We start from the raw sequence: 20300 nt of genomic DNA, 5'->3' as shown, positions 1-20300 counted from the left end.
TGGATTTGCCTCATCAAAACTCAGCCATTTCCATTAAATGCCATTGCAATATCTAGTTAGCGCAATAAAAGAAGCACTATTTGTCTCTCTTCCTGGTCTATGCTGGAAGTGACTCATGAATTGGCAAACCCACCCTGACCTGGCTCTCCTGGGGACAGAAGGGTGAACGTACCCACTATCCCCACTCCCACCTCCTCTTCCATCAATGCATCACTGTGTCTTTACCCCTTCCAGGAAGCTGTATTAAAAATTCCTAGAATTATCAGGCTGAATAGGGTGTTTTTTTCTCCTCACAGGATCTAGGTGTGGTGATGAACAGGAATAAGTCTAATTAAACTGTGTATGCTATAACAGTCTGTTAAATTAGAGGAAAAAACCCTGCTCTCAGCTTCCTGCTCTCAGCTTCCTAACTCTTGAAACCAGATAATGTCTTTATACTAAAAAAAGTGTTTTATTGCTTTAAAAATAATTTGAAAACCACTGGTCTAGACTGTAGATATTAAGCTTTTAGTGGCTTAGCAATATCACTATTTCTGTACAAATTTTAGATACAAATAGTAATAGCATGGTAATGCTTTTATGACACATTTCACCATTACACTGAACCACATTTATAGAAAGATAAGATTCGAATGCTTCCATTGAGGCAGAATGTGTGAGGTAGAATCCAGCTGAATGTTAGTGTTAAAAATTGTTTGTTCAGTGATTATGCTGAGAAGCTGTTATGCCTTAGCACCTAGCACAAAGATTGAAAAAACAAAACCATTTTATTATTTAAAAAAATTCATTATTAATGTAGGTAATTTATTCTTGGAGGAGCTTTTTCCTTTTAAGCTGAAACAAATTAAGGGTGGACAAGTGTCCCAAAGGAATTTTGCCAAGAGTAAAAATCACACCTCAGAAACACATAACATATATAATATGAAAAATATTAACATATATAATATGAAAATAGCCTTGTTTTATTCTAAAAAAGCTTAAGTTTTCTTTTGAAAAAAGAGTGATACATCAAGATGTAAATGTATTAGAGAAAGTACTGGCAGAATTTGCTAGTGTATTTATTTTCTATTTTGGCAAGCAAATCCCTTTGTGAATTTTCTATTAACTAAGCCTGCATGTGTGATAGGTATATTGTTGGTCAGTTCATGCAAGAGAAACAACAAACAAAAAGACACCAAAAATATACCTACCAAAATAAAGATTACATTCATTTCATGATAACTAAATGAAAGCCTTGGTAAGGACACATTTATTTGCATGTATAAATGATTTCAAGCAAAGCAGAAGCATTAGCAGACTGATAAATTTGCATTTAAAATGCTTGTTTAAATAAACAAATATAGAATGTGGGAGTTCAAGCCTATACTCTAAAGCTTTGACCAAATAGAGGCCCTTAACGTATATGAATCTGATCATTGAAAAGTACTAAATTATTTTCCAATTATTTAAACTAGGATTTTTCCTGGTGAAGTCTATGGTAATTCTAAAAGCACATGGAATTTTAAAGGCACACTACATGGCTTTACTGCAATTAGTAAACCATGCAATCAACTAAAATGTTTCCTCTGATTGTCCCTGCCATACCCCTCTTCTTTCAATTTTCTGGAACTGATGAGGTTATGTTGCCAACGATGGCATTCCTTTCCCTTATTACATTCACTTTTTTGTTAGCCTTAACTTGAAGGATCTCTAGATTTGAGGAAAGAAGAAGTATCTTACTTATACCAAAAAAAGAAAAGAAAAAAAGTATTAGAGACCTTGCTCTATATAATGTATATGAAACAGACACATTGTAGTACCAATCTCATTTTATATCTAGTTTTCCAGTGTAATTCAGTGTTTGAAAAAAAATCTGCTCTTAATTGCTGGAAGAAAGCAATGAGCCTTCAACTAACTTTCTCAGCAAGCTTTCCTTTTAAGGACACCTAAGAGCAGAACAAAAAATAACACTTTATTATTATTATTATTACTTTTTGGCTTATGTATGAAATTTCTCTGAAATAGGGAAAATCAGCTTTTCTGTTATTCTGTTGCACCTGCAGTAATCTGGGTGGTTGAAAACTATTACCATATAGGAAACATTTACAAAATGATTGCAAATTGATATTGTTTAATTGTTTTTAACTTGATGAACAGATTAAAATTTTACTATGGCTCTATAATGGAGTAGATAGTCCCAGTGTAAAACATACTTTAAGTGTTTAAATAAAGGAAAAAATTAAAATTAAATACTAGAAAATACAATAAAATGCTATTTATTTGCTCATTTTAACTATGTGGTTTGTACAAGACTAAATATATTAATGAGAGCCCACTTTAATCTATCTTTCTCTCTGGCTCTCTACCCAGAGCTTTACTGAGCAAGATTTTATGGGAATATTCCACAATTCAGCTTCTTACTCATTGTGACTACCCTTACCAATGAATAGTATAGAAAAGCAATGTTTTACTCCACTGCAGAGATCCTTTTTACTATTAAAATGTGGTAGGTGCTGAGACACTTATGAAAAGTTATTCAAGTTGATATAATCACAAAATGAGACTCATTCTCTCCTTCATCAGAGAGCTAGGAAAAACTCTTTCCTCCAAAAGCAATGTGTCCTTTGAAATTGTTATATAGCTTATTTCTCTCCATAATCATTCTGTCCATCAGTGATTAAAAATCTGAAGTGTCATGCAAGCTTCATTGTTCTGTCTTTACCAATCTTTTTCATTTGTTTCACTTTTACATTACTGTTTTGTTTTTGTTTAATTAAATGATGCTAGCAGGTTCTGTTGGTGGGAGGAGTTCATCAAAAGAAGTATATTTACACTTTTTCACACATATGCATGAACGGAAATAGAAAATGAGTAATTAGATTATATTTACATATGCACACATCTTGCAGGCATGTAGTGGCAGGGCTATCTTAGGAATCACTTGCTAAAAGAATTGTTTTTTGGGGTTATTTTGGTGACAGGGTCTTGCTCTTTTGCCCTGGCTGGAGTGCAGTGGTGCAATCTCTGCTTACTGAAGCCTTGACCTCCTGGGTTCAAGCAATCCTGTCTCAGCTTCCCAAGAAGCTGGGACTACAGGCATGTGCCCCCACACCTGGCTAATTTTGTATTTTTTTTTTTTTTTTGAAGCAACTTGGCTTTGCTATGTTGCCCAGGCTGGTTTCAAATTCCTGAGCTCAAGCAGTCTGTCTGCCATGGCCTCCCAAAGTGCTGGGATTACAGGCATGAGCCACTGTGCCCAGCACTAAAAGAAAATTTTAAATCACTTTGATAATGAAATTATAGTGTCACGAGCCCCTAATTTCCTTATGGTTAATTAATACTAAATGGATGATATAAGCAGTGAAATTTATACAATTTTTTGAGACGCCAGAAGGATCCCCTGGTATACAAGTATTTTGGAAATCAATTCATTAATTTCTTCTAGAATTTTGTATCAAGGTCATCAACCCAGTGAGCCAAGGCATGTGTCATTAATAAAATTAATCTAGGAGATGATTTCACTAATATGAATAGAGATGAAATGAATAGCCCAAAATCTCAGTGTGCATGTCACCAGTCTGTGTTAGTGTGAAAGGCTGTGCATAATGGTTAACTCTTTTTAATCAAGAGAAGATATTTGCAACATAGTATCTTCTCGGGCAGTTTTAAGCTTAGTTATTTAAAATGCTCCCCTGCTTATATTTTTTTACATCTTATTATGTCACCTTGTTCATTTTCATTTCTCTTCGATTGCTTTTTATTTTACTCTAATAAAATGTAACACCATTTATTTTCTTCATTTGCATTTACAAATGCAAAGTATGCAGAATTATAATTCTTAATTTTAAATGTTTTACCTTCAATTCCCCTTAAAGTGAATTCACTTACTAAGCTGCTGAGTCATTGAGCTGATACTCAGATGCCCTTTCAAAGCAGGCCTGAATTCCCGGATCTCTCCATAGCCGTTTTATTACCTCAGCCAGTTGAGGCGTCATGCCACCATCTTCCAAGGTATTTGCCATTGCATAAAGTTGTCGTTGGTCCTCCTAGAACAATGTTTTGGTGAGAATAAGAATGTATTATTTGGAATCACATACTCTGTTTTCTTATAGAGTATTTTAATGGGATGATTTTAATCTTATTCCTTTAGCTAATAATTCCACCAAACATCTTTTTAAACTATATCGAGGTAAATAGAACTAAAGTTTCTCATGGCTGGTTGATGTCCAGAAGAGTTCTCCTTTGCAAAAACTATAAAATATTATGTGAAGAAATTAGCATATTTTGAAATATATCACTGACTTCTGAATATGATATCAAGAAGGATAATAATACTTTGCTGTATTCATATTGAGTTTGCAGAAGGTCTACATATTATACCAAGGTAAAAGAAAAATTAACCTGATTTAATCTGGTATTTTCTTCTTTTTTTAATCATTGCCATGAATTTTTCTAGAAAAAAAAGCCAAGTAAAAATTAGAGTAGGCCAGGCATGGTGGCTAACACCTGTAATCCCAGCACTTTGGGAGGCTGAGGTGGGCAGATCACTTGAGTCCAGGAGTTTGAGACCAGTCTGGGCAACATGACAAAATTTTTCCTACAAAAAAATTAGTCAGGGATGTAGTGCATATCCAGCTACTAGGGAGACTGTGGTGGGAGAATTGCTTGAGCCTGGGAGGCAGAGGTTGCAGTGAGCAGAGGTTGCACCACTACATTCCAGCGTAGGTGACAGAGCCAGACCCTGTCTCCAGAAAAAAAAAAAAAAAAAAAAAAAAAAAAAAAAAAAATTAGAGTAAAAATGGGAAATGAATTCATTATTCTAAAATTGTATTTTTTCAAAAAATCAATATGTAATGTTTTTGGTCATCATGTTACCTCCTCTTAATCATACAAATAAAGAATGGTAAACATTTGGATCCCTATAATATTTTTGAACATTCCTGTAGCTATTGTTGGTTGCATGCCTTTGGAACAAACCAGTAGGGCAGAGGTGAGAATTTTTTATGCAAAGCGAGGAATTATTGTCTTAGTCCTGTTGGGATAAGATCTGGAGCTTACCAGGGAAGAAGGAAAGAGAAGTTTATTGAGTTTAAGTATAAATACTATAGTCAAATATATATTGAGTTTATAGTATAAATACTATAGTCTGTAATTTATTTTAACTAATAATCTAAATAGCTTTATGACAATTTTTTTTTTTTAAAGATTAAGAGGTTGAGTTTCAGAATAATTAAATTGACTGTGGTAATAGTCCAGGCAAATGGAGAAGTCTGAACTTAACCTTGTTGTCAGCCTCCAAAGCTGATATCCTTTTTAGTTCATAATCCTCTTGGTGCATATTATTACAGTTTACAAAACTATACATAAAATATCTCACATAATCCTCACAACTGTGAGATAGACACTATATTTTCTCCATTTTACATGTAAGGAATCTAAAATGCTCAAACTTTTAGAAACCAGTAAACCAGTATATACAATAAGCATCAGAATATGAGTCAAACACAAGCACCTTTTGTGCCATGTCAGGCTGTTACTGTGACAGGAAAGTGGTCCCAGTCCAGATCCCAAGAGTAGGTTCTTGGATCTCACACAAGAAAGAATTCAGGATGAGTCCGTAGAGTAAAGTGAAAGCAAGTTTATTCAGAAAGTAAAGGAGTAAAGGAATGAAAGAATGACTACTCCATATACAGAGCAGCCCTGAGGGCTGCTGGTTGCTCATTTTTATGATTTCTTGATGATATGCTAAACAGGGGGTGGATTATTCATGCCTCCCCTTGATAGAGCATGTAGGGTAACTTCCTGACATTGCCATGGCATTTATAAACTGTCGTGGTGCTGGTGGGAGTACAGCGGTGAGGACAAGCTGAGGTCACTCTCATGGCCATCTTGGTTTTGGTGGGTTTGGGCCAGCTTCTTTACTGCAGCCTGTTTTATCAGCATCGTCGTTACGTCGGCATCTTGTGCCGACCTCTTCTCTCACCCTGTAACTTAGAATGTCTTAACTGTCTGGGAATGAAGCCCAGTGGGTCTGAGTCTCATTTTCCTCAGCTCCTATTTAAGATGAAGTTGCTCTACTTCAAATGTCTCTGACACTACCAATGAAGTATGTTCAATAAGAACTTGCTGCTTTTCTGATGCAATTCAGATTATTATTATTTTGAACTGACTACAGTTTTATTCTACCATTTTATCAATAATCTTCTTGCTCTTTGTATAAAAAATAAGGGTATGTCACTTATTGGTTTTTTTTTCACGTTCAGTATCATAATTGATGCTAAGCAGATTTGATCACATTTTATTCACAGCCTTAAAAATGTATAATTTAAATACAGACTACGTGCTTAACAGTCTACAGATAGAAATGATTAACTCAGTACCTTATTTACTGAATAGATCACATAAGAAAAGCTAAAATATATGTTAAAAATTTGTGATACCTTTGATTTTTTCATCCACTTTAGTGAGGTGTTAATAGGAGATTCTGCTGTTACCACAGTCATTGGTCACTTATTGTTAAAGAGACACAGGTAAGGGGGAAAAAACAAACAAACAAACAAAAGTATTCTATCTTTCTTCACAATCAGCTTTTATTGTTAAAAGTAAGCTGATCAGATGATCATTGGTCCACATATTCAATGTGTAAACCCAAAACAAAATTCTGAGTCCCCCAAGCAACAGAATTCTAAGCCCTGCAACCTAGAAATCCCTCTTGGCCAAGAGAATTCCAAGGGAAACCTGAAAAACTAGGTCAGGCCTGATAGGAAGGGTGGGGTCAGACGTGCCTCATGAGGCCCTCCTCCCTTTGGAATTCAGGCACAACTCATCAGCATTAACATTAAAACAGATATCTTAGGACTGATAAAACTGACTCTTTATAGCAATAAGATTCCAAATTCCAACCTGACTCCAGTATAGAGCAGGCCCTGAAATAAATTATTTTATTGCCAAATATATATTTTTTGGCATATATAAAAGAATAAAAGAAAATAACAATAAAATAAAAGCTGTCTTTTGTGGGGGAAACTTACACTGTGTAGAGAATCCCCTTCCTTTTTCAAGTCCTTTTCTGATCCTTGTGAGATTAGCTGAGAGTCTAGCACTTTTTAAAGGTCTAAATAGGAAATATTTGCCATCTATTGCCTCTAAGGGTGCCACCTATGAGACTTCATCTATATAATAAGAACTTTGGTCTCCACAACCTCTTAACCCAGAGATTCCTTTCTATTCATTCTAGGCCTTTAGACAATGACTTAATTCTTTCGACCAATTACCAATCAGAAAATGTTTGAATCCAGCTATGACTGGAAGGTCCTGCTTCAAGTTATCCTACCTTTCTGGTCCTTGCATGTATTGACTGATATCTGCCTGTAACTTTTATCCCCATAGAATGTATAAAATCAGGCTATGACTTAACTACCTTGGGCATATGTTCTCAGGATCTCCTGAGGCTGTGCCATGGGTCATGGCACTCACATTTGGCTCAAAATAAATCTCTTCAAGTGTTTTACAGCGTTTGGCTTTTTTGTCAACAAATGGCCAAATCAAGTCTCAACCTGGTTTTCCTGCATCAGCACAGGATAGATTTTTAAAACCCCATTTCTCTATTAAATGGATATGAAAGAATACTGCAAGTTCAGTGAAATATGCTCTGGTCACTTTTGCTAGCGTCATGCTATCGGCTCCTTCCACTATTAAAGTGCTATTTAGAACAAATGATTCAATAAAACAACCACTACACAGTTTTATCCCTAAGAAGAAAAATTATACATCTTGTCAGCATAGCTTTACAAACCAAACACACTGTTTCATTTCTTTCTTTTTTCTTTTTCTCTTCTTTTCTTTTTTACTTTTTTATTTTTTTATTTTATTTTTTTTTTAGACGTAGTCTTCTCTGTCACCCAGGCTAGAGTGCAGTGGCATAACCTAGGCTCACTTCAACCTCCACCTGCCACTTTCAAGCGATTCTCCTGCCTCAGACTCCCAAGTAGCTGAGACTACAGATGTCTGCCACCATACCCAGCTGATTTTTTTTTCGTTTTTTTTTTTTTTTTTTTTTTTTTTTGTAGGGACAGTGTATCACCATGTTGGCCAGGATGGTCTCAATCTCTTGACCTTGTGATCAGCCCACCTCGGCCTCCCAAAGTGCTGAGATTACAGGTGTGTGTGAACCACCACATCTGGACTTCCTTTTTTAAAAAAATGTTCTATTTTAAATTTCAATATACTTTATTTGTAGAGGTATGATGAATATAGTTCTAAACACTTAAATGTTACAAAATCTCCCTTGACCACTTCAATCCTACTACCTCCCACAAAGGCAAGTTATCCTATCAGGTTGGTTTTTGTGTCTCCAGACCTTTTACTTTTAAATTTGTGCATGCATAGGTGGAGCCCATGGAGAGGACTTTCAATCCCGGCTGCACATCATCAGCATGTGGTATACCCTTAACAATGCTGATAGCAGAACTGCAACCTAAACAAAATGAATCAGAATCTGCATGTCAGGCTCTGCAAAGGTAGCTTTTAAAAGCTTCAAGGTGATGCAACTGTTCTGACTGCATTAAGAATCTCTGGCAATATACAGTTGTTATTTTTTTAACCATAAATAACACTTTATTGAACATAGTGTATTTCAATTCTTGATGTTCTTCTGTGCTTATTGAAAAGCTGGTATAATTTAAATAATTCTTTAAATTTAAAATTCTTTAAAGCTTTTCAGGGTTTGAGCCTATCCATCAAATGTGAATTTTTAAAATATATAACACCAAAATGTATAGGTATTACGAAAAGTTATCTTCCTCATAATGGCCAAACTGATTGAACACTTAAGTCCTACTATTTTATTGTTATATTTTTAAAACTCTAGTAATTTCTCACCAAACTCAAAACTGAAAACCCAAATCCCTTATCCCTTACTGTGACTCACAAGGCTCTACATGTTTTGACCCCCTCTTTCCCTCCTTTCTCCCTTTCTCTCCCTGATCCCAAGACTCAAGATGCACTGAACAACTTGTTGCTTCTTGAACTCACCAAGCCCCCATTTCAGCGCATTTCAACGGTTGTTCCCTCCATGTCCTTCCTGTGGTTCACTTCCTTTTTCACTCAAGTCTCTTCCCAATACCACCTCCTCAATGAAGCCTTCTCTAATCATCCTGTCTGCTACATTTTTCAAATAACAACCTGTGGATTTGAGTGGCATCCCAAATAAGTTTTATTTCCCTATGAGGTATTTGGAAAGGCTTGGGAATTACAGTGGGCCTGGAATGGCTCATTCTCTCTCTCTCTCTCTTTTTTTTTTTTTTAAAGAATATTTCTTTTATTTATTAATTCATTTCTTATTTTACTTTAAGTTCTGGGATACATGTGCAGAACATGAAGGTTTGTTACATAAGTATACATGTGCTATGGTGGTTTGCTGCACCTGTCAACCCATCTTCATTCTCTTAAGATTGTATAACTTTGGGATTACATGGTATAGAAAATAAAATATGTGTTTTCCCTGCAGATTACTCAGACCTTCATCATTAATATTAAGTATCCCAGGTGGTCTTAGAACTTTGTGGAACTTATTCTGAACCCTACAGTCGTATTTCCAAAGATCATGGAAAAAACATCAAAAGAAAGGAAGGCTATGTCATTTACTTAGTAATTGTGAGAAACGCTAAGTTAAAAATGCCATGTTTTGTTGCTACTGGGTTTTCAGAATCTTTGAGTAGTAATATTGGTCGCAAATTTCCAAGTTGTTATTGTATGCATATATACCAAATGGATTTGATCACAGAACTTCAATTGTAGAACATCTTGAGGAATCAGTGCTGCTTTTTGGTTCATATTGTAGAGTTTACTTTGTAGGGTTCTATGTCCAAGATGATTACAACACCACTCAAATTATGTAGTAAAAGTGTTATAATTTTCAGCATTCTTTTATGTCAGTTGAGTGGATTCTATATGCTCCAAAATAGGATATAATAATATGCAAAATGATAAGTAGTTATTTACTAAGTATCTTCATTATTTCTCCTTTCCTGTTTCTTCAGTTTAACCCTCTTTTCAAGTTTTATGCTTATGAAATATAAGTCTATCAAATACGAAGCCACAACCAATGAGAACAAGCCCCATTTAGCTGCTTCCCCTCTAACTACATATCCCATCTCTCTCCTACTCCTTGGCTATAGGTCCTAAAAATATTGCCCTTAACTGTTCCAATAGCCTATTCTAATTTTTCCACATTCTCCACAGGAGTAGGAGTCCACCATTCTTCTGAAATCTCTCTCACTATATTCCCAATGGCTCCATATTTCTAAATCCAATAGATTCTATTTAATAGTCTCCTTTCTTGACTTCTGAAGACCTTTCAGTGTCGATAATTCCCTTTGGAACACTTCTCTTGAATTCTGTGATTTCATACTTCTGACTTCCATTTACTCCTCTATCCTCTCCCCTGAAGTTTTCTTTTCCTAACAAGTGAGCAGAAAATATTGTGGTGGTTTTTTTGTTTTTGTTTTTTAACACTCTTCCCTAGACTCTGTTATCCCTAATACCTTTCCCTTCTTAATCTAAGTGCTTCATCTATTCCATCCTACTTTCTTAGTATGAATTATATGCCATAGTATAACGGCATGCCAATAACACCTAGATTTAGATCTCTAGACAAAGTGTCTATTTTGGGCTTCAAATGCACATTTGTAATTGCTTACATATGTAGATATCAAATAGAACTTACAAACTCATTTCCAAAGCCAAACTAATTAGTTCTTTTCTATCCGCATTTAATGTTAGTGTTCCCCTTCTTAGTAATACCTTCTTTCAGCAAGGATGGAGCTCCACATTTAGTTGCACAGCCTTTTTGAAATAGCATATCATTTGTAATTATTTGTTAAACATCAAACTCTCCTCTCTTGATGACAAATATTATTTTCATCTCAGTTACTGCTGAGCCCTTACTACATCCCCAGTATCCAACTAAATGTCTACCACATAAATAGTTTAATAAAAAATAATATTTTCAAATGATGTTGGATGCATAGATTTCACTACATAAATTTTAATGAGCCTATATTCAAAACAAGTATTGAAAAATAATAATACCTAATATTTATTGAAAATTTTCATTCTATAATACTCTGTATTATAGTGGATTTCTTATGTTTTTGCTTCCTCTTTTAATAGTGATTGTAACTCAAGGAGGAAAACCATAATATTCTGTGGAAGCAGACACTGAAGTTTAGAGAGGTTAACTTGTCCAAACTTATAGACCCAGTGACTAATAAAGCTCACATAAATTTTCTATCAGAACTTCCTCTCCTTGGCAATCTGTGTGGTGATGTGCAGATGGTTGTATAAAAGCATATGTACTTGTATAAATAATTGAGAGCTAATCAGAACTCTGAAAGTCACATGTAGGTAGTGCTTAGCAATCAATCTATTAAATAAACAATTTTAAACAGGTCATAGTATATTAATCTCAAAATCAAGTACTAGAATGCAGTTGAAACTGCTAGAGTTTACATCAGTTGAAATAAAAATATGAACTATGTTGTGCCTGACAATTGTGGTGTTCTGATAGTTGAGGACATAGGTACTCCTGAGAAGTTATGGCAATGGCTAGGTGCTGCTTAAGTTGCTCTATTTACACCATTCAATGTACAGTTTGAATAAACTGTACTTTTATTTTTAATTAGCATGATGGCAGCAATGTGTATAGTTTATTATTTTCACTTCCCCTGTATGTCAAACCACTAAGACTTTTACTAATAAATCTCACATTTCTCTCTCTCTGTTTTTTTTTCAAGACAGGGTCTTGCTCTGTTGCCCAGGCTGGAGTGCAGTGGCAACATCACAGCTCTACTGCAACCTCGACCTCCCAAGCTCAAGTGAAACTCCCACCTCAGCCTCCCAAGTAGCTGGGACTACAGGTACACACCACCATGCCTAGCTAATTTTTTTTCCTTTTTTTCTTCTTCTCCTTTTTTTTTTTTTAATAGAGACAAGATCTGGTTATATTTTTCAGACTGGTCTGGAACTCCCAGGCTCAAGCAATCTTCTTGCCTCACCCTCTCAAAGTGTTGAGATTATAGGCGTGAGCCACCACACCAGGTCAAAGCTCAGGTCTTTAGTGATCAGAGCATCACTGTTTCACAAACTCTGGGTCATATGAAGGATACAGTATAATTAAATAAGTAGCAATAGGCAAGGTGATTTCCAACTTCTCTGACACAAATGCATGGAATACCATATTGCATCTACAAATTTAAACATCATTAAATCATTCTCAAAGGAATTAAGAAGGTACATCTATTTTAGTGACTATTATTGCCTAAGATAAAAAGATAAAATATTTCTAATCATTAAATCCCTTAAAAGCAAAAAGCACTATAATGGAATCCAGGAGAAGTGGGTTTTGCCATGAACTCTAGCTACTTAATGTAAACCAACTAATCTTCTTTGATCCTTGTTTTTTAAATTAAGGTGGTTATACTATGTTGTCTCTTAAGAGTCAATTTAAAATCCTAGTATCTTAGAAAAAGCCAAGGTTCAGATCCATAACTGAACTACACTTAAATAAGAACATGATCACTAAGTCATAGAGAGATAAAGAATAAAAGGATCTTGGAGTTCACCTCCTCCAAGTTCCCCTTATTTATTTATTTATTTATTTTATTATACTTCAAGTTCTAGGGTACATGTGCATAACGTGCAGGTTTGTTACATATGTATACTTGTGCCATGTTGGTGTGCTGCACCCATCAACTCGTCAGCACCCATCATAGGTGGGAACTGAACAATGAGATCACTTGGACTCGGGAAGGGGAACATCAAGTTCCCCTTTTACACATGAGTGGGAAACTGTAGCCAGAGAGATAGATTGGAGCAAACTGTGGAGAAAACTAGAAATGGGAATCAGTAAAATATCTGACTCCTCGCTTTATAAACTATCTGCCTGAAGACCATACTTAGCATTTCTTTGTTCTTTGAAGAAAAGTGACAAGAAAAAGGGGGATTTCCCCTTTCTTTACATTAAGAGCATGGAAAAGCCGCCTTTGTTTGTTTGTTTTAATTGTAATGATTTCTAGTGGTCATTTACAAGATCCAGTGGCCATTTACAAGGTCCACTAAGCTGGTTGAGGGAGTTCAAATGACTCCTCTTTCTTTATCCTTACTATGCTTTTGTTCTCTATTTTTATTGTTTCTATAGCAAGGTTTCCAAGAATTACATTGGTAGGCATTCAACTGGCATCCTCTGGAGGTAACCAGATGCCCAGCTGCTCCTGGAGGGGACATATGGAAATAGGTGAGTTCTTCTTGTGGATTCTACTCAGTTTCTCTTTTTTGGGTGGGGTCAACTATGGTTCTTTGGATAATACTGTAAGTTTCATTTGCCAAATATTTTTATATATTTGCCTATAAACTTTTAAAGTAAGTGGATTTCAAATATATTTTAATATAAAATAACTATATAGCAAAATATAAAGTAGGGAGAAAATAATTTTGTTGTTACCTTACAAACAGAACTATGACTACTTGAATATACTTAATATACAACCATTTGCTTGCTCCTACAATTTGAATTCTTTTTTAAAAAACTTAGCATTATAATCATTTCCCTGTTGCCACGCAGACTTTGTAATCATCATCAAACATTAATCATAATTATTGCGTTATTATTAAACATTGTTAGTCTCTTTGAAATGACATAACTAAAAAATTAATGTAGAGATATTGCAAATTGTGTTTATGCCATAAACTTTTGCATTTAGCAATCGTAAACAATATTTTTGTTTCTTATGGTGTATTATTTGATATTAAGTTTAATCCTCAGGAAAACAACTAATGTTGAATAACAGTATACAGTAAAAAAGTTTCACTTCAAGGAAAATAAGAAATCTTACACAAAACATAATTAATGTTTCAAAATTCATGTTTCATATTTTTAAATTTTGGGTATAGATTAATACTATGAACTTATTAAGTCCTCTTATTTTGTGGCTCAAACTCTATTGCAGGACATACAGCTGTCATTATTTGCATACTTACTGCACTTCTGGGATTTACATAATCAATTCCAAGGGTAGTCATGGCTTTCACAATAGCTAGGATGGATTGCAATGTATTACTGTAAATTACTGCTTTGAACTCCATGCATTCTTGCTCACTGTAACCATTCTTATGGATGATCCTATAATTTAAACATGAAAAGTTTCTGTGAGTTGAATAATTGATTGTAACACTAAAGCACATCAAAATAAGTTACTTGAATACAATTATAGTATATTTTCATTAAAAAGGAATTTTGACCATATGTATATGCTAAATCTAAACAATTTTATGCCTTTGGACTTTCATTATCATTGTCATTCATACAATATTTTCTTTCTGGGCTACCATGATAAATACAAAAGGACTTAGGATTTGTTATTTTAACATACTTTTCTGAAACGAGTAAATCATAAGCATTATACTTAGAAAGCCTGTTTTTTGTTTTTGTTTTTGTTTTTAAGAAAAAAAAATTATAGATTCTCAGGACAAAGATATATTCACAGTTTTGAAACTTGGCCTTGTGTCCACAACCTGATGTCTAGAGGAAGTTAAGTCATTTAGAACATTCATGACTTTTCCTATCATGCTGGAAAATAGGAGTGCCTTCCTTCTATTTACAGCATCAACAAAGGCATCTTTTTTAGTACAGGTAATTGCCCTGTGTTAAATCTCTTGTCAGTTCTCCATCTGTGTACGTGCCACTGAGTTATAAAAGTTGAAATGCCTGACATTTTATTTGGCTGAACTCTTCTCTACCTTCCACTCATTCAGCCAAACTCAAGATTTTACTAGAAGTTTTGGAATAATAGCTTAAAATAGATTTACCTATCAAAAGCTAAAGTCATTACATGTGCCAGTTACGTATTTTTGCATCTTTATTGTAGAATTGTTTTTGTTCCTTTCTATAATGTTTTAATTGTCTTGAAGTGCTTTGTATTCGTTAGGCGTCTTTTTGGATGTCATATTACTAAATGTTTATATTGTGTCTACACGTATAAAGGCTTTAGCATAGAGGGGAAAAGAGCACAAATGCCTCTTTAATGTCTTTGAAGATATTAGAACCTTCATATACAAGAAATCTCAACTGAAAGAAGTAAAAGCAGGGCCTATATTTGTTATTTGTTGTTTTTTTTATTTGATTACAAATCATTGCTGAACTTCTATGTTAAACATGGTCATGTCTATCTTGCTGCATTGAATCATTAAATAACTTAAGTAAATAAAGTAGACAAAGACTGTAGAAAAAATGCAGTAAAATGTCTTTATGGATAGATCAAGAATAAGTTTACTAAAGAAATCCCAGTTTTCTGTCAAATTGAACTTGGAAAATTATTTTAATTATTAAAATGGCAACTGTGAATAAACGTGGGGTACTTAGGTGTTCTTCATGAAACAAGTTCTGACTGCTATCAGAAGTGAAGAAACATTTATCACAAAGAAAAATTATAAAAACAGATGTTAAAATGTCCAGTTGAAGTGGGACTTTAAACAACATCATTTTTCCAGGAGCTGCATATATCAATTTCTGTGAGACAGTGCACTCCAACTGCAGAGTTGGTTCCTAGGTCTGTTGAAATTCATAAGCTTTCACGGGGCATTTTCTGTGACATACTGTGTTATGTGGTAAAGAGAATACATTATATAAGTCCCTCCTTCCCAAACCATAGACTACAGCACTGCTGTATAATATGTTAGTCACTAGATGATTCATTAAAATTAAATAAAATTAAAAATTTAATTTCTCCATCACACTATCAACATTTCAAGTGGCTACTAAGGCCACACGTGGCTAGCAGCTGCCATATTTTAAGGCAAGATAGATAACTTTCCTATCATCACACAAAGTTCGGTTGAAGAGTACTGAGTTATAAGAAGGCAGAGCATATAAAGAGATTTTTGAACATTATGATAATGTATAGGACCAAACGCTACATATAGTAAGATGCTATAGAAAATAAAAAGTGATAAACTCTACTAGGAGTTGGTGTAAGGTATCAAAGAAGACATCTTGGAAGCAGTGATAATCAGCTAATTGTTCAAGGATAGTTATTCCTAGATGATCAAAAGAGCAGAGAATCATTCTAGGCAGAAAGATCAATATGAACAAGTAGATGCTCACAATTTTCAAGCATTCAATATGTGCCAAGCACTGTTGTAAGCACTTCATCTGTCTTCATATTTCTGACAATAAGCCCTTTAAAGTAGATACAATTATGTTCTACAGTTTATAAATAAGAAATATCAGCACAGATAAATTAAGCAAATATCCCCAACTTATTCAGCTAGTGTGTGGTACAGCTGGACCACAAACACAATCTGATTTACAGTCCATGATCTTAGCCATGAAGCTCAGCCTTCTATAGTGTGCTAGTCTACAGACTTACAAAAGGTCAGCATTAGTGAAGCAGGAAGTAGGAGGGGAGAAATTATAGGATAGGAGGATGAAGACATCAGCAAGAACTGGACTCCAGTGTCTTGTGTGCCATGGCAAGGAGATTGATCTCGATAGCATGGGTGAAGAGTTGAATTCAGGAGATACAATCAGCTTTAAGTGGATCAGTTCATGGCAGTGTGGATAATGTAATGAAGGGAAGGGCAGGGAGGTAGTAGCTCCTGAGGAAGATACTGAATTAATCTAGGTCAGAAATGATGACCAATGGAGATCAATGATGTGTTTGGAGACCAATTGTGTAGATGTGGCATGACTTAGTGAAAGGGTGAAGGCTTAGTATAACTACGCTGAGATTTATTGCGTTGTAGGCTGGTGGTGTTGTAATCAATTTTAGGGCAATAGAGGCCAGATGGGAGATAGGTTTAATGTTTATTCTGATTTGGACCTAGCCAGACAATATAGCAGTAGATGTATCTGCCTCCCTAGTTTAGACAAAGTGTGTGAGTTTGAAAGAAATACTCTGAAACAGTCAGCTTGAAGATTCCGGTGAAAATCACAGAACTCTGGAAGTTTTCATTTGAAGGTGCAGAGTAAGTAGAGAAGTGCCAGTGTCTCCCGGTACAGTAGAGACACTAACATTTTAAGTGTAGTCAGAGATAGAGTTAGAAGAACAAAGGAGATAGAGTTAGATGAACTGGGAAAGAGTTCTAAAGAAGCTGAAGAAAAATACTAAGAGGGAACAGTGATGTAATATGGAATTAACATAAGGACTTAAGGAGACTTCAAATAAAATTACTATTCAAAGATGACATGATAAATAATCTTCGTAAGGGCAACTTCTACAACTTACCAGAGGTGAAAGTGTGATGAAAATGGCTGAAAATGGAAAGTGGAAAGTAAAGAGAGCAAATTTTGATTATTTTTTTACAGAAATTCTACTGAAAAAAGGAAAGATAAAGCAGAACAAGGAAATTTGCTCTTTTTAAATAATAAAAGAAGGGCTCACTGTAGAAAATGTGAAAAGCCTAACAATATTAAAAGCAAAGGTGCTTTGAATTTTAAATTCCACTATTGAGAGAAAATTTATTTGAACACTGGTATATGTTCTTTCATTTAAAAAAATTATCTATTTGATCATACTTGAGGTTAAAATGTTCATGCACTGGGCACAGTGGCTCATGCCTGTAATCCCAGCACTTTGGGAGGCTAAGGCAGGTGGATCACTTGAGGTTAGGATTTCGAGACCAGCCTGGCCAACATAGTGAAATCCCAACTCTAGTAAAAATATCCAAAACAAAAAAAAATTAGCCGGGCATTGTGGCAGGTGCCTGTAATCCCAGCTACTCAGAAGGCTGAGGCAGGAGAATTGCTTGAACCTGAGAGGTGGAGATTGCAGTGAGCCAAGATTGTGCCACTGCACTCCAGCCTAGGTGACAGAGTGCGACCCTTTCCCAAATAAATAAATTAAATCAATAAAATAAAATTTAAAATGTTCATGCAATTTTGTAACCTGTTTTTTTAGTTAACATAGCATTTCCACATATTTAAACCTTCTCATATACATGAGATTAATACATGATTTGTAATAGTTATATAATATTGCAAATGAAGAATGAATACTCCTGTAACTTTGCAACCTAATTGCTTATGTTTTATTTTAATTTGTGGTACTTTATTCTATCCCATATTTCATTATCTTAGTGATATAAGCCTTTTATACAGGCTTTTATATTTTATATTTTTGAATTATTTTCACATTTTTGCATATTTTATCATTTTTGACAATTCTCAGAAACATATTTAGATCAATAATTTTAATTTTCCCAGCTTACTATGTATATTAAAATTATTTTTATAAATTTTCTGTAATATATAATTTTACAAGTAGCAATTAAAAATATCCATTTCTCAAAATCTCATTCTTATTGGGTAACATTATTTTTTAATTATTGTTTGTCAATTTACTACAATGAAAAATTACCTCATTATTTATTTGATTTTTAATTTTTATAATTAATGAGGTTACACTAAAATACATTATTTATCTATTGAATTTTATCATTTCTATACTCTCTGTTCATAGCCTATCCCTATTTATATATATTGGGAGGCTTATTGTTTTACTTAGCAATCTGTGGGCCTTTATATACTAGTCACCAATTATTAATCTATCATATTTAGTGTAAATATTTTCTAGTTTTCTAATTTTGGTTTAATTTTATTTATGGTTTACTATATTTAAAAGTTTTAATTTTTACGTAGCCAAATAATTGGTCTTTTTTTTTCTTTATTTAAGCTCACAGAGAATGGAGAAATGAAAAAAGATAAGAAAGGTTCAAGCATGATCATAGCCTGGGAGGCAAGAGCAGGCAGATACTGTGGTAATGTTATAAATGATGACTTAGTTGCCAGGATGGTCCTAAAAACTCAAAAATTGTACGATCCCAGGGAACAGAATAAAGGAGCTCTGTTCTTCAGAAACAGTAGGAAAGATCAAACGTTTGGTTGCAGATAAGTGAAGCTTAAATATTGGTTGATATAAAACTTACATGACATTATCACATAAAAGGAAAACAGTGGCTTAGATTGGAACCAATTTCATTATGGACTGGCGGGCATCACTCCCTCTTAAAATATGTCCCAAACAACAAGATCCTTTAACATATCCTTTAAAAATACACTCAAACATGGTCCTCCTCCTCTTTATTCTCCTTTTTCCTCCTCTTCCTCTTTCCTCCTCCCCGCTCCTCCTCTCTGCTCCTCCTCCTTCTTTCCTCCTCCTCCTCCTCCTTCCGCTGCTGTTGCTTCTGCTTCTGTTTCTTCTGCTGCTTCTTTTACTTCTTTTTAGCAACAATTATCCTTTAAAATTCTCTAGTAGTAACAAAGCCATGAGGTTTCACCCATTTACCTTTACTTGTCAATTACCATTTTATTCAGGTACACACTGCATTCTTTTTGGTTTTCTTTATTTCCTTATTAAGGAATTCAGATCTAGTTATTTCATTATAAAAAGGAAAAAGTAGAGAAAACAAATGCAAAAATACATTAAAATTCATGGTAGTAATTAAGCATTTTATTCCCAGGTAGGAAAAATACCAATGAGATTAAAAATACAAATGCATCATTGATTGACATATTTTAAAATATTTACAGTTAATGATCACATTAAAAAGCCCTTGATATACCCAGATTAATATAAGTAATACATAATGCTTTAAGCATTTGTCTTGTTGAGAGGCACATTTAAAAAAATGGAAATTATAATATTATTCAAGTGCTACACTTTCTGCTAAAGGATACAAGCTATATTTGCACAGAACTGTGACCACTCTGTTATAATCCATGATTTAGAAAAGACTGTCAATCAGCATTTACAAAAGCATGTATTTTAAGAATGGTCAAACACACGGACAGACATCAAATATTAAACATTTGAGACAGATGTGTACCTACTTCATTTGTTTAACAATAGTACTTTTGCCAGATTCTCCTGCTCCTGCAACATAAAAAGAGGAATATTATTAACTGATACACCAAATTTGTATAGATATTAAAAACTGATTATCACTTTTCATGGATAATCTTTAATTTTTTTCATAGGTTTAGGGGGTACAAGTGCAGTTGTTACATGGATAAACTGCATAGTGGTGAAGTCTGGTCTTTTAGTTTACCCATCATCTGAAAAGTGTACATTGTACCCAACTGGTAATTTTTTTCATTCCTCACCCCCGCCCGTGCTCCCACCTTTGCAAGTCTCCATTGTCTATCATTCTACTCTGTATGTCCATGTGTATGCACTGTTTAGCTCCCACTTATGTGTGAGAACATGTGGTATTTGACTTTCTGTTTCTGAATTGTTTCACTTAAGATAGTGGTCTACAGTTCCATC

The 20300-nt window shown here is 34.4% G+C and overlaps 1 protein-coding gene across 1 annotated transcript in view; it reads right to left on the bottom strand.

The window, feature by feature from the left end:
- The window catches only part of GNAT3 (G protein subunit alpha transducin 3), a 55871-nt gene that overhangs the window by 16323 nt on the left and 19248 nt on the right, over nucleotides 1-20300 (bottom strand). Inside the window, exons 2-4 of the mRNA XM_005550379.5 lie at nucleotides 19865-19907; nucleotides 14017-14158; nucleotides 3868-4025 (exon numbers count right to left, since the gene is read on the bottom strand). Coding sequence (XP_005550436.1) covers nucleotides 3868-4025; nucleotides 14017-14158; nucleotides 19865-19907 — 343 coding nt within the window. The remainder of the gene's footprint in view (nucleotides 1-3867; nucleotides 4026-14016; nucleotides 14159-19864; nucleotides 19908-20300) is intronic.

The sequence above is a fragment of the Macaca fascicularis genome, chromosome 3 (genome assembly GCF_037993035.2).
Source record: "Macaca fascicularis isolate 582-1 chromosome 3, T2T-MFA8v1.1".
Classification (NCBI taxonomy): Eukaryota; Metazoa; Chordata; class Mammalia; order Primates; family Cercopithecidae; genus Macaca; species Macaca fascicularis.
The sequence above is the reverse complement of the archived record's forward strand: the minus strand, read 5'-3'. Positions and strand labels throughout refer to the sequence as shown.